General features: G+C 37.4%; 2 protein-coding genes across 2 annotated transcripts; one reads left to right on the forward strand and one right to left on the reverse strand.

Annotated features, from left to right (window-relative positions):
* Nucleotides 1-8,563: 8,563 nt before the first annotated feature.
* Nucleotides 8,564-9,499, reverse strand: LOC117566561 (uncharacterized). The gene has a single exon (XM_034246103.1). It carries the CDS (start codon nt 9,497-9,499, stop codon nt 8,564-8,566), a length of 936 nt encoding a protein of 311 aa, XP_034101994.1.
* Nucleotides 9,500-11,689: 2,190 nt separating this feature from the next.
* On the forward strand, nt 11,690-12,888 carry LOC117569015 (carbonic anhydrase 1). The gene has a single exon (XM_034250003.2). It carries the CDS (start codon nt 11,795-11,797, stop codon nt 12,755-12,757), a length of 963 nt encoding a protein of 320 aa, XP_034105894.1. The 5' UTR covers nt 11,690-11,794; the 3' UTR covers nt 12,758-12,888.
* The last annotated feature ends 723 nt before the right edge of the window (nt 12,889-13,611 follow it).

Below are 13,611 nucleotides of genomic sequence, written 5' to 3' on the forward strand. Positions count from 1 at the left end.
GAGACAAATGCGAAAAAATCAAAACGAATTGACTCGATGATGATAACGTGAACGTCGACGCTGCGCACTGACGGCAACGACAACAACGACAACGATTTCAATCGCCACCCACCCCCTGGGCAGGCAACTCAGCTCGACTGGCTTGCCAAACAACAATCGACAAGCGAAACACGAAAAGCAAAAAGCAACAAAGCGGGTAAGGCGCGTGTTATCTGCTTTGCTATCTGCCCAACTGCTTAACTTCTGCATTGATTTGCAAAGCGCGCACACTGTGTCAGAGCGAAATAGCACGTGTTGCCAGCTGCCATCTTAGCATTAGCAGCATGCGTGCACAGCTAGTTGTCTCACTCTGACGCCCGCACACTGCCCCGAAGCGAGTGAGACGCAAAGCTGTTTGCTATGCGTGTAGCAGAGGGAACGCCCATAAACATGTTTTTACTGTGTGTGGGGGGCGGCTACCAAATGGGGAGAATAATTGTGCTGCACAGCGATAAAAGGCAAATGTTTGGCGCTTAGCTTAGTGTGTTTGCCTATCGATAAACGATGACAGATAACTTTTGAAATCGGCGCAGCTTTCATTGCCACCCCACTCTATTCTATCTATCTAGAAGTGAACGACGGTTGCCAGTGCAACCACAGCATACAAAATACACTCACAGTTATTGCTAAAAGTCAACTTCGGGGGCGGCAACTGTGGAATTTGTATAAAGCATAACTCTCGCAGGATGACAAAGATTGAGCCGCGTGGCATTTTGGGACCTGCCAGCAGCACCTTCAGACGATGAGCTCGGGCTCGAGCTCATTGCTTCTGTTGGCTGTTGGCTGCTGTCTGCTGGCTGCCTGCCACGTGCCCTCTCTTATCCTTTGCCCACTCGCCTGGCCCACTCACCTGTTGTCCTACTCGCTTATTAGTTTTTGCCTCTTTGCTACGTTGGCAGTTGTCAGGGTGCTTTCGGCGGAATTTTATATTTGTGCAGCATGCAAAATGCCGAATTAGCTAACAAAGAATGTTGTCAAAATGAAACTTGCCATGGCAACCATGGCACTCCACTCAAATGTGCCTACCACGCCCCCTTCCCAGCTCATCAGTTGCCCATATTCGAACTTGGACTCGGGGACTCGTACTTGGACTCGCATTCGTGCTCGGACTCTTTCAATTCATTTCGTCCAAATGCGCAAGCAAACAAATCCAAAGCGTTAATTAAAAACTCAAATCAAAGTCAACCACAAGAAGCACAAATATAACAAAAATCGGAGAAGAGAAAAAAAAATACGAGACACATACGAAAAATATCAGCGTCATTTACAAAGAAACAAATTGATGTCGAAGTCATAGCCAGACTTTCGTAACTGATACAGTAAAATACATTCAGAACTGTAAAAAATCACAGCCCTTTCTCAGATCTGGCAGGTAGCCAAGTCACTGTAGATGAGCAAACAAAATTCCATTACCAAATCTTCAATTCCGAATATCGAACTTAAGTACAGCAACGACAAACTATCTTAGATATCAGTTTTAAAAATAAATCTGATTCAGCATTAGAAGCGATTGTGACTCTTAAAATGTTATTAGTTTCTCAATATTTTGGCATTTTTAAAATTATTTATTACAAATTACAAAGCAGTTCCTTAAGAATCAAAATGCTAAGCTTTTTTATGGGAATTTAATGTTTTAAGAGTTGTATTTTGAAACTTCTTCGATGAGACTTTAATTTAAATTAAAATTATCAAATTAACTGAGAGTTACCTACAAAACTTTTATAACATATAATAATCTAAACTTAATATTTTTGAGCCACCGCATTAATATTCAAAAGTATTTTACTTACTTTCAGTGCCAACAATAATTAAAACTATATTTTAAGCAAGTATGCTGTGGTGTCCAAAAATTTATCAGCCACACTCATATTATTTACATTATATTTTGATATTATTATATTTTATATTTCGAAAGATACACGAGAAAAGTATTGAAACTAATTCGTATTCAAATCACACATCAAAATTAAATTAAAAATGTGTGAGCCATAAAAATTATTATGGAGAGATTATTACAATTGTTTTTTCACCAGATTTTATATGAGTATTTTGCTGCCCAATATATTTTACATTTCAACTATTTTATTCGTAAGGTATAGTACATTACAATTAATCAGATTCTTTAGTACTTATTTGAATACCAAACAAAGAACTAAACATTTTATCAAATAATTCATTGAATTTAAAATTTAGAAGAGAGAATAAAATAAAGCAGTCCCAGGGCCAGAGTTGCTCCGGAAATATTCTTGTACTAAACAATTAAATTATTCTATCTTAGAATACACGAGAAAAGTATTGAAACTAATTCGTATTCAAATCACACATCAAAATTAAATTAAAAATGTGTGAGCCATAAAAATTATTATGGAGAGATTATTACAATTGTTTTTTCACCAGATTTTATATGAGTATTTTTGCTGCCCAATATATTTTACATTTCAACTATTTTATTCGTAAGGTATAGTACATTACAATTAATCAGATTCTTTAGTACTTATTTGAATACCAAACAAAGAACTAAACATTTTATCAAATAATTCATTGAATTTAAAATTTAGAAGAGAGAATAAAATAAAGCAGTCCCAGGCCAGAGTTGCTCCGGAAATATTCTTGTACTAAACAATTAAATTATTCTATCTTAGAATACACAAATAAAGAAACATACATACAACTATAGAATTTAATTATTAGAGCACATATGTCTATACCATCATCTATAAATACAAGCTAAAATTCGGAAGCCTTCAGTGACGAGGCTCGTTATAAAATATATCGTTTTAAATTTATTATAATTTCTCGATTAAAATAATAAGATTATAAGTGCATATACCCGATCTGGACACTTAATTCAAAAGCAGCGTATGCAAAGTAAACAAGCGAAATAAAATCGTGAAAACATCTCAATCCGGTGTTGAGCTCGTTTATTAGAGCTTCATGTCGTCAATAGTTTTTTCTTTCTTATTTTTTTTTTTTCGCTTGAATTTTGTTATCAGAAATGTTGAATGAGTGTTAATTAATCAAAGTCGTTTGGTCAGTTGCGCATTTGCTACGCCATCCGAGAATACACTGGCCGAAAAAGTTAGATGTATTGAGCAAATATTTGCTGGGAACTAGTTGAAATTCTAAATATTTGCATTGGCCTCGTCATCCGAATAAGCAAAGATCTCAAACTGGAGGTCAACTGGAAGCAGATTCTTTTTTGAAATGCTGGGCAGGGACATGGCATAAATCACTTTGCCAAATGCCGTTAGGATATTGGCTGTTGACAGTGTGCTAAGAAGCAAGTGTCTACCACATGGAGGCGACACTTGGCATACTAAGTCAGAGAATAGAAGAGAAAGGAGAGAAGAATGCTGCACTTGGCATGTGCGCAACATTTTTGACTTTGTGTCAAAGAATCGCTTAAGCCGCCACGCAGTTGCAAATCCAAGAGGCAGCCACTCGTACGTGCAGCATGCAACAACAGCAACACGTATTCGTCCTCGTTCACACACCCACGCGTCCAGTTAGCGGCTCCATTCAGAGCGCTCACATCAATTGGCTTTTAAGCCAGAGCATAAATCAAGCGCGAGATTTACGCTACGCAAGATGCCAATGCCAATGCCAATCGGAGTGGCAATGCAAGGATTCTCGAATTCCCTTTTATTTTGTATTCTTATTTTGACAGTGGAAAAGGCAGGGATATGGGGGCGTTTATTGAAAGGATAATCGATGGCAACGACAAAATGCATTAAAGGATTTGCGTGGGCAACAACTTTAAAACTCCACTCAATGCCTTGGCCATGCCCCAAAGATGTCGACGAACTCGGAACTTTGAAATGCGGCTCTGCGGTCAATTTAATTGAATGATGAATTGCGATGGACACAATCTGAGTGGGGTGTTGCACTGCTTAAGGACAGCGCAGGGGGGAGAAGGGAAGAGGAGCTGCGGTGACAAAATACAACATCCAACATTCAACGTTGAACGTCGACCTCAGCAACCGCAGAATTTCTTCAGTTGTCACGAAAAGGATGTCAAAGGATGCGACTAATGGCAGGGAAAGGGAAAGGGGGAGGGGGAGTAAAAGAGAAAGACTGGGCAGGTCGAGGCTCCTTGGGACAGTGCACACGACAAAGACGAATACGCATAATCAGTCAAAATTTATGACAAGCTCACCAGAAACACAGCTTAAACATTTAATTGGCAAACACCCTCACTCCCCCCGTTGTTATTGTTGTTGTGTATCCCCTGGTTGGGCTGCTTAATTAGCCATGGCATATGCTCCATTTGGCCCCCATAACGAAGAACGTCCATTTTTTGTCCCTTGCCTAGACCCAAAAAGCGTTTTTTTCTGTTTGCCGTAGACCCTTTGAGGATCAGATTCCTCCCCATCCTCAGCAGCTCCTCCAGTGGCCCCTTTTGCCTGACATGGGCCAAGGGCTCTTGACGGATGGCTCCAGTTGCAGTCGCTGCTCATCGGTAATTTGTCTAGTGCTTCCATCTCTGCCTAGGCCCAGTCTCCTTCAAGGAATTCAACTTGTACTATCTCTTCCATCACCCTCACTTCACCTCGCTGTCTCTTTCTCTATCTCTCCCTCCCTATCGCTGTGTCGCTTTGCTTTGTGCAGCCTGACGCATAAAAAATAAATTCGCAAGCCAAAAGGCAGCCGAAAACGTTGAGCTTAGTGCAGTTTCATGTAACGCATTATTCTTGCTTAGTGCCTCTGTCTATCTCTCGTTCTCGTTCTTCCGTTTCTCCGTCTCTCTCTCTCTCTCTATCTTTCTAGTTTTTTTTCTATCTTTGTATCTGCTTCTGTTAGAGATACAGATTTCAATTTGTTATCTTGTTTTTCCGCATTCGAAAATTAAAAAGAATTTTGGTATTATGAGACATAAAAATATTATAATGGTCTTGATTCTTTCAAATATTATTATCTAATATTAAAATGTAGAACTATAATAAAGCTATTTGGTTGTTCAGCCTTAGTTAGAGATTACCATCTAATTTTTACTATTCAACAAATCCACAATAACTGCTTTTTTCATTTGCAGTCGCATGTATTGAACTTCTTCATAGCATAATTTCTTACAAAAGCTCATTAGCTTTTAAATTCTGTTTTTCTTTTACTTAGCAAAGTATATTACCTTTATTATTAGATGATTATCTTTAAAGTTGTGAATTGTACTAAAATGTACTAAATTCCACACGCTTACCAATTTCTTTGCATTGCCAAAAATTACATGAACGGTGGATGTTGTGGACTCTATTGGTTTGTGTCTTGGCTGCGTGTGAACTCCAAATGCGTGCTTAGGTTTGTGTATCGAATACTCAACTGATGAGTGTTCACTTAACAGAAATTCAACACAGCGAAGTAACAGTGGTGAGCGTTCAGAAAACTAAACTGTTGAGAACGTTTATTGCCGAATTTTCAGAGCATGCGTGATGTGCGTTCGGGATACTCAACTGTTGTGTATTTAAATAAAGTCAAGTCCATTTTAAAATGGCGTAATTTTATTCGTTAGTTTAAATTATAAACGTTTATTGAAAAATTAAATTTAATATAACCCTTTGAGGACCAATGAGTAAGCAACACAACGAAATGATTGATGATTGATGATAACACAAGAGATCCATATATTTTCCTTATGTTCTTTTGTTTTTTGTCTGATCGCATTCAAACTCTGTGTATTTATTTTCATATTTTTTTTCAATGCGACATCAACAATTTACTATGTTCGAGAAAGGGTTAACGATATGTTTGCAATCAAATATTCATATTAGAAATCCTTTTCTTTCTTCTGGATATATTTTAAAGAGCAAAATATAAAGGGTTAGCTGATACACAAAATAAATATTTTAGTAATTTCTATGACTAATGTTTTATTCAAATATTGAAATGAGAAATAGTTTCCCTAAGCGACAAAGACAAAGTGGTGACAAAATGGTAAATTCTATGCAATATTGCTGTTGTTGTTATTATAGAGTGTTCTTATTCCTACACTCCACTACACTTTCACTAATTGTTCACTCCAGGATGGATATATTTTCCAAACTCAAGTAGGTGTATTTGTTTTTACAGTCTCAAGTTTGTCAATTATACCATGCACTTCAAGGACTCGCTGATACATATTGCTTTCCCTTCCTTTGTGCCAAAGAGAATAGCGGCAACAGCAACAACAACAACAATGCGGAGAGGAAATGTACACTTTGAGCGTCTTCGGGCCATAATGAGGGCAAGTAACAACATTGTAAACAAGCGGACCAACACGTCAACGCCCCTAAGCTGCTAATGAAGCAGAGCAGACAAAGGACAAAAACCTCACAAAGGTCGCATGCTGCGATAAGGATCACGATTACTTGCCATGCATTCAGGCAGCAGCTGAGAGGCAAATGGAGCTACTGAAATGCTGTTGATTTGCAACATGGCTGCAAAACGATCTTGCTCACACGCTCAGCAAAGGGACGAAGGACGAGGGAGGAAGGAAGAAGCAGCATGCAGCAGTCAAAGAGAAACAGAGAACAGAAGTCGTCAGACATAGTAGCAGAAGTAAATGTGGTTTTTATTGTGGTGATGGCAAAGGAATTGAGACAGACACTTCAGACAGCATGGCAGGCAATCAGGTAAGCAAGGATATGCTTGACACATTCTTGCTGTTCATTTAACAATCGCACTCGGCTTGTAAAGCGATAATCCTGCCATTGACAACACACACACACACACTCTCTCTCTCTCTCTCTTTCTCTTTCTAAGTCCTGAACGATAAGCGGATTGGCCAAACAAAGTTGAATTGTGTTGAGTGTGTGTTTGATGTCCTGCGGCGCATATTAACATTATCAGCTGGAAGATAACCCAAAAACTATATAGAATGTTATCAGAGCACAGTAATAATGTGTGAAATTTTACGCCTGACGGGAAAGCGCCCGCTGTGCAGGACTCTGAGGGACTCTCTCGGAAGGACATCTCGGCCGCACGACAGTCTCCTCATTGGTTTAATCAGCAAATGCGTTTAAGTGATTTACGGGATCTTATTCGTACTCAATTCAAATCGAATCTCGACACAAATATGGTTAGCTATTGGCTGCTTCAGGTGCAAAACTCTCTCTAATAATGGCAGTAGACAGAGAATTGCGACTTTGTCCTGCAGCTTTATTTGACGCCTGCAGCTCGCAACGATTTTTTTTGTCGCTCTTTTGCAAATGCTTTCTGCCCAACGCTTGCAATTGAATTCGCGTCACTTTAACGAAGTTTTCGAACGGAAACGGAAATTTCTTTCGCATGTTTGTCAGCATCAATTTGTTTGCCTCGACTGAAGCTGAAGCTCTGCAGTTGCAGTTAAGTGAGTATCAAACACCTGGGAAATGTGCTCGCAATACGGGAAATTTCAATCTCAGCGCAAGTGGCTTTGACAAAGCAATACAACAGTTACACTTATTCGAAGACAGTAATGTGAATATGAACTTAAGTGAATGCTAATAAAATGTTGTTAAACTAGATTAAATAAAATGAACGCATAAAACAAAGAATATGACATATAATCATATTCTATATTTATGATTTTTTAAATCAGCTTTCGATTTAACATCTGAATTGCTTAAAAAATAAACCCCTGATTGAATCTTAGTACGATTACTAACGATCACTAACGTTTCCATGTTCTTAAATCAAAAAGAAGATCAAATTATTCAAACTAAGAACATAATTCTTACAAAGTTATTGTAATATTTTTTAATCTTATAATAAGATTTGTGGTCTTAAATGTATACGATTTTTTCACTTGATCGTATATCAAATCTTCTTGAAATCAATGTGTTTTCTTCATTTTTCATGTGGTTAACGTACTTTTTTAGATGGACTAAAACTTAAATCTTGATGTTAAACCTTTTTATCAGGGGCCGAATTTTACACTATCTAATAAGGAATAAGCTTTAAACCAGTTTAACCCTTGCCATAAAATCTAGCAATACATTGGAGTAAATATTCGTGTTTTGTCAGAGTATGTCCAAGTCTAAATCTTTTATCTTAGTATTTAACTTGACGACTTCTTTGGATTTCGGCATGATTTATATTTTTAATAAAGTTGTTGGGGCTTAATGTGTTATTATAAATAAGTGGATACCTAATGGATGGGTCAGGTAGTCGAATAAGTTTTGATATAAGGAAATTTTCTTTTAAGAGCCTATTTATAGTATGTATATAATATTATAAATTTAAGTGGGGATAAGTGGAAATTTGGGTGCGTATTTGGCGATTTGTCTGCAAATTCATTTCCTTCTATATTTTGGTGACCCCTTTTTCTTATTAGGTCTTCTGTAGTAAATGCGAAAGAAGTTGAGTGAAGAATTTTGGATCCGTATGTGTATATGAATGTATGGTTGGTAAGACTTGCTTTGATATTGAGTTTTTAGGATTATGTCTTGGTTGGATGGTTTTATATTTCTACTGCTTGTGTTTAAACGCAAACAAAGATTTTTAAGTGTTCGTGGGAGGATAGAATGTGCTAGAACGCTTATTTTATCAAATTTTAATGTTTATTTACGAAAGTTCACTTGCTTTTGGACGTCGGTATAGAGATGAGTTTGTTATACAGCTTGTGGACGAAAGTGAACACCTTGATGTAACTGGGACGCTTTTGACGATACAATCGGACCAAACTGCCCTCGAATTCGACGCCAATTGAACGTGCTACATCGCTGGCATATTGCAGAGTAACATCAGCATTTTTGCACTTCAAATATGACTCATCGATCAATTCCGGGTGATGATAGTGAATGAGGGCGCAAAGCGCGTGTCCACTGGCCCAGGACATTGAGAACTCGTACATAGGAATGCCATAGGATCGCATCACATACTGGCAATGAGCCAGCAACCTGTTGCGATGATCTCCAAACGATTCAAACAGTTTTCTATCAATGGGATCCGAAGAGTTTATATTCTGATCTTCAGCAGCATTCCTCTCCTTAATGCGCACAATGGGATGCACAAGTTGTTGCTTCACTGTCGACTCGGACTTTACACCTTCAAGACTGAAATCTAGTTGAATCTCTCGATTCTTCAGCAAATTAAGCAGCGTTTGCAGTTCAGAGCTGTATGTGACACTCGACTGCAATGGTTCATCGACTATAGTTGAAGTAGAAGATCCGGCTTCGGAATCAGAATCGGAGTCTACCAATTCTGTGTGATGATTATCCGCTGCAAGTAAAAGCTTGTCAGCCTCCGTTGAAGTGACTTTCATATTTTGTTCGAGCACATTTAATTTATCATCCATATTTGCCATCTTCAATAGTGCCTTGTAGATAATGCTCGAGAGTGTCTGATTCAAGACAAGATCTCCAATCAGTTTATCCTCTGTCGCTTCCATGGCCAAGTTATTGCGAAGATCCGCTGTTTCCGACTTAATCAACTTTAACTTCTCGCAAATTGCACGCAAATCGCTAATGACCTCGGTATGCGATTGTCTCAGGACTGTCAAGCATTCCATTTCTAATTCTTTATTGTTTTGGTCTATTTCGGACATACTTTTTGGATATAAAAAACAAAAGGTAAAAGTATGAAAAAATATTATAAAATATGTAAAAACAACTTGAATTCAAAGCAAGTTTTCAGACTAATAAAAAAGTGAGTTTGTGAAGTTTCTCGTCACGTTTTTCGTTGTTGAAAGCTAGCGCGTAGTTTAGTAGAATAATAATGTTTTTATAATAATCAGAGATTGTATTGATAGAATGATGTTTGATAGGTTGATTCATTTACTTCGTTCGATTCGAGTCTGAATTGCAAGTCAATTAGGCATGAACCAGCAAAAGTGGTTGATCAAAAATATAAACAACTGCCTTGGGTTATTATGGGTTGGCATTATGGCAAGTTATTACAGTGATTGGTCACCCTCAAGCATCAAGCATCAAGCAACGAGCATCGAGGCTTAATATAACAAAGTTAGTGTTACGTTCGTTGATGCCACATGCTTACCCCTCAATTTTGCGTGCATGTTGCAAACAACAAAACGCCCGCGGCAACAAGAACAACACAAATGTGTGGCACCACAGTGCAGCAGCAACAAAAGGAAGTCAACATGAAATATTTGTAACATTTGGCAGATGTCAACGCCTTCTCTTCGTCTCCCTGGGCAAGTGCAAAAAGTCGAGCAGAGCATTGCATCAAATCAAGGCAACAATTTGATGAAACTGTCATAATTGAATCAGACAGAAAGAGAGAGTGAGAGAGAGCTAGACAGCGGGCAGTTTAAGGACTCTTAAGGACACTCCACCATTTAAATGCATTTCGCAATTTGTGCGTTATTTAATTTCTACTCAAAACGAGGGCGGGGCGGGGGGCGTTTGCTGCCATTCTGATTGCTTTTCATAACTTTATGCTAATCTCGTATAGTGTCGAATTTCAGCAGCAATTTTTGCCTGCCCAAAAACTACTACGAAAATTCGATTGCCCAAAAAAGGAAGATACAATCATAATCATAAAAAAGTGGACGGTGAAAAGTTGGCGGCACCTCATTGCGGAGGAGCTAAAAATAATTTCCGCTTTTAATGCTCATTTCGTATTTTGTATACAAAACTAATTAATATCCTTGCGACACCCACCCACAAAATTGCAGTCGGGCTACAGGATATTTGTGCAAGTCATTTCCGTATCTAAAGAGTTCTCCTGCGTTTTAGCATCGCGCGTAATTAATTTATGCAAAAACATACAACAACAACGGCAACGGCAACAACTGCCGAAAAATGCAAATGCAAATATATTGCAAATTGCGTAAATTTGTTTTTCAAAATAATTAACTTTTCAGCGCATTTAATTACAAATTTTTGGCGAATTGGCGAGAGCAGCCCAACAAGTATTTCGATACGTTAAGCAATGGTACAAATTATATGGAAAACTTCTGACTTAGCTTGATTAAACCAAAGGTTTTTTTTTAGGAAAATTTTCATTGAGAGTTTACTAATTGCACTTCTAACAGTCTCTCAACAGTCACCAACAAGAACAATATTTTCTTTCAAAGTTCGTACGACTCTTCTTCTTCTTGTGCGACTAGTTCTATTTATTCATAATACTGCTATTAAATTATATATTTATAAATTTATCATAGTTTTAAAATTGCGCAATACAAATTAATAGCAACATTCAATACTAATATTTTTATTCAAAACTCTATTGCTCTTAATCTAATCTCTTTAGTAGACCTCGATTTTTGGTTATTTACATAATTTGCATTAATTAAGAGCAAACATTATATTTATTATAGTGCTGTTGGGTACATTTTCACATTTAACATTTTATTTGTATCTTTTTTGACCCATGTTTTAATTATTTGTTGACACAAAGTTTACTTATGCTAAACGAATATAGAAAATATGCGAAGTATATATTTATTACTAAATTGAATAATTATGTCTCATAGCAAATTAACATAACTTTAGCTTCGAACTAGCTGTCTTCACTTCTTTCATTATCATTAAAAAGTTATACCAAAAGTCTAGCAAGAAAATGCTATACGAAATCTATAGGAATAGCATTACGCTATGGGTAGCAATATCTTTTGGCTCTTGTTCCTAAACATAATTCAAGTAATTGTGTATTAGAATAATTCATTTTTCTGCTAAGCATGTCTAAATTTGTTGATTACTCTACCACTGAAGTTAAATCAACAGTCGTATCTTATATATTAGTAAATCAACTTAGCCCAGAACTAACTATCTCAACAACTCGCTTTGACATTCGAAAATTATACCACAAATATAAAAAGAAAATAAAATTTTAAATATAAACGATGGACAGCATTACGAGTTGGATAAATAGCGATTTCTTTTCTGGTTTGTCGAAGTCAATAATGCAGTTAAATGTGTATCTGCTGCTCTTCTCATTTGTGGCCGCTTTGTTGGTGCTCTACAACTGTCGTTTATTCTATGAATTGATATGTAGTGTTGATTGCGATGAGCAGCAAGGAGCAGGAGATAGGTTAGTAGATGCACCTGGCTTCGATTATGGCGTCAGTAATGGGCCACACACCTGGCAGAGTGCAGACAACAATCAGAGTCCGATAAACATTGAAACGTCGGACGCAGTTTTGCATTGCTTTGACAATCCTTTGTTGTGGCTGGGATACGATGTGATGCCTTCGGCCATTCGCCTGCAGAACGATGGACGAACCTTGAAGCTGCACGCCGCCTATCCGGATGAGAAACCCAACATAGATGGCTGCGATTTTCTGGGCAGCTTTAGCTTTCATGAGATTAGCTTTCGCTGGAGCTGGTACAATGAAACAGGATCAGAGCACACGGTGGACAACGAACACTTTCCCATGGAGATGCAGTGTCTGCACACGGATGCCACAGATCACAATCATGCCTCGAGTCACGGCATACTAATTGTCTCTTATATGTTTTCTGTATCTACAGAGAATCCTTATTTGGATGTGATCATTCAACATCTGGTGTTAGTTCAATCAGCAGGCAGGCAAGTGGAGATTCCTCCCTTTCCCCTGAGGTATCTAATGCCCGCGTTCTACACGGACTTCTACAGCTATCACGGCTCGCTGACTGAGCCACCTTGCCATCGTGGTGCCGAGTGGTTCATCTCGCCCATTTCGCTGGCCATCAGTGAGAGGCAACTGCACGAATTCCGCAAACTGCGCACTCGCAGCGGAACTCGCATCTCTCGCAATGCGCGTCCTGTGCAGCCTCTTTGCGACAGAGATGTTTTCTTTAATCGCTATGAATCGGGTAGAAGATAAAGTTTTTAAGAAGTTTGTGAATTGTGCTAGTTTGTGAAATTCAACTACGATCCGAATTTGAAGTCGGGCTTGCCAATTAAAACTATCAATCACTGAAGAGAATGTATCTTTGACTTCATAAAAGAAAACTGTCAAATAGGTATTAATTTACAATACATAGATAGAATCTTTTGTTTTCTGATCTCTATATGAGCTAAGAACAATCTCATTTAAATAAGTAGACTAGAGTTATTTCTGTCTTTTCATCTTGATTAAATAATTTGTGCCCTGATTTTAACATTAAGATGCATTCAATTTACTTAATACTTCACAACTTTCGTTAAGGTGTCAATTACTTGCACTTCCGATTATACTTTGGACTTAACAGAAAACAAAAATAAAACTAATGACATCTGTGCATTTTAACCCAATATTAAAATACCAAACGCATCTTTCCAAAAAATGTCCAGAAGCAATTTCGTATTTGCATAACAATAATGCCAATTACCATCAATCAATATTGTTGTAAGATAAAAAAAAATTCACCTGTAAAATTTAGTTTTTGGCGCTTTCCATTTTTTCGATATGCTGTTCAAATTGATGATGTCGAGTATGTTTTCTTTAGTAAATATAGATAAATATCTATATCTGTAAAGAGTAATCTGTACTATTAAAAGTTTTTCTTGAAACAAGATAAATATTTAAATTTGAGGACTTGGCAATTTATAATTTTTGTAGAATTTCGATCATGATTTAGGAAACAACCTTTTGTTTTCATTTTTACATTAAAATTTTTATTTTAAAATTTTGTGCTTGATCTTAGCACGTTTATTTCCATTTTTTTAGAAATTGTGATGAAGTTGTCAATGGCATAA

The sequence above is a fragment of the Drosophila albomicans genome, chromosome 3 (assembly GCF_009650485.2).
Source record: "Drosophila albomicans strain 15112-1751.03 chromosome 3, ASM965048v2, whole genome shotgun sequence".
Lineage (NCBI taxonomy): Eukaryota > Metazoa > Arthropoda > Insecta > Diptera > Drosophilidae > Drosophila > Drosophila albomicans.

What these genes read in the sequence shown, in the direction of transcription:
- LOC117569015 (XM_034250003.2), top strand. Translation starts at nt 11,795, where the DNA reads ATGGACAGCATTACGAGTTGGATAAATAGCGATTTCTTTTCTGGTTTG.
- LOC117566561 (XM_034246103.1), bottom strand. Translation starts at nt 9,499, where the DNA reads ATGGAATGCTTGACAGTCCTGAGACAATCGCATACCGAGGTCATTAGC.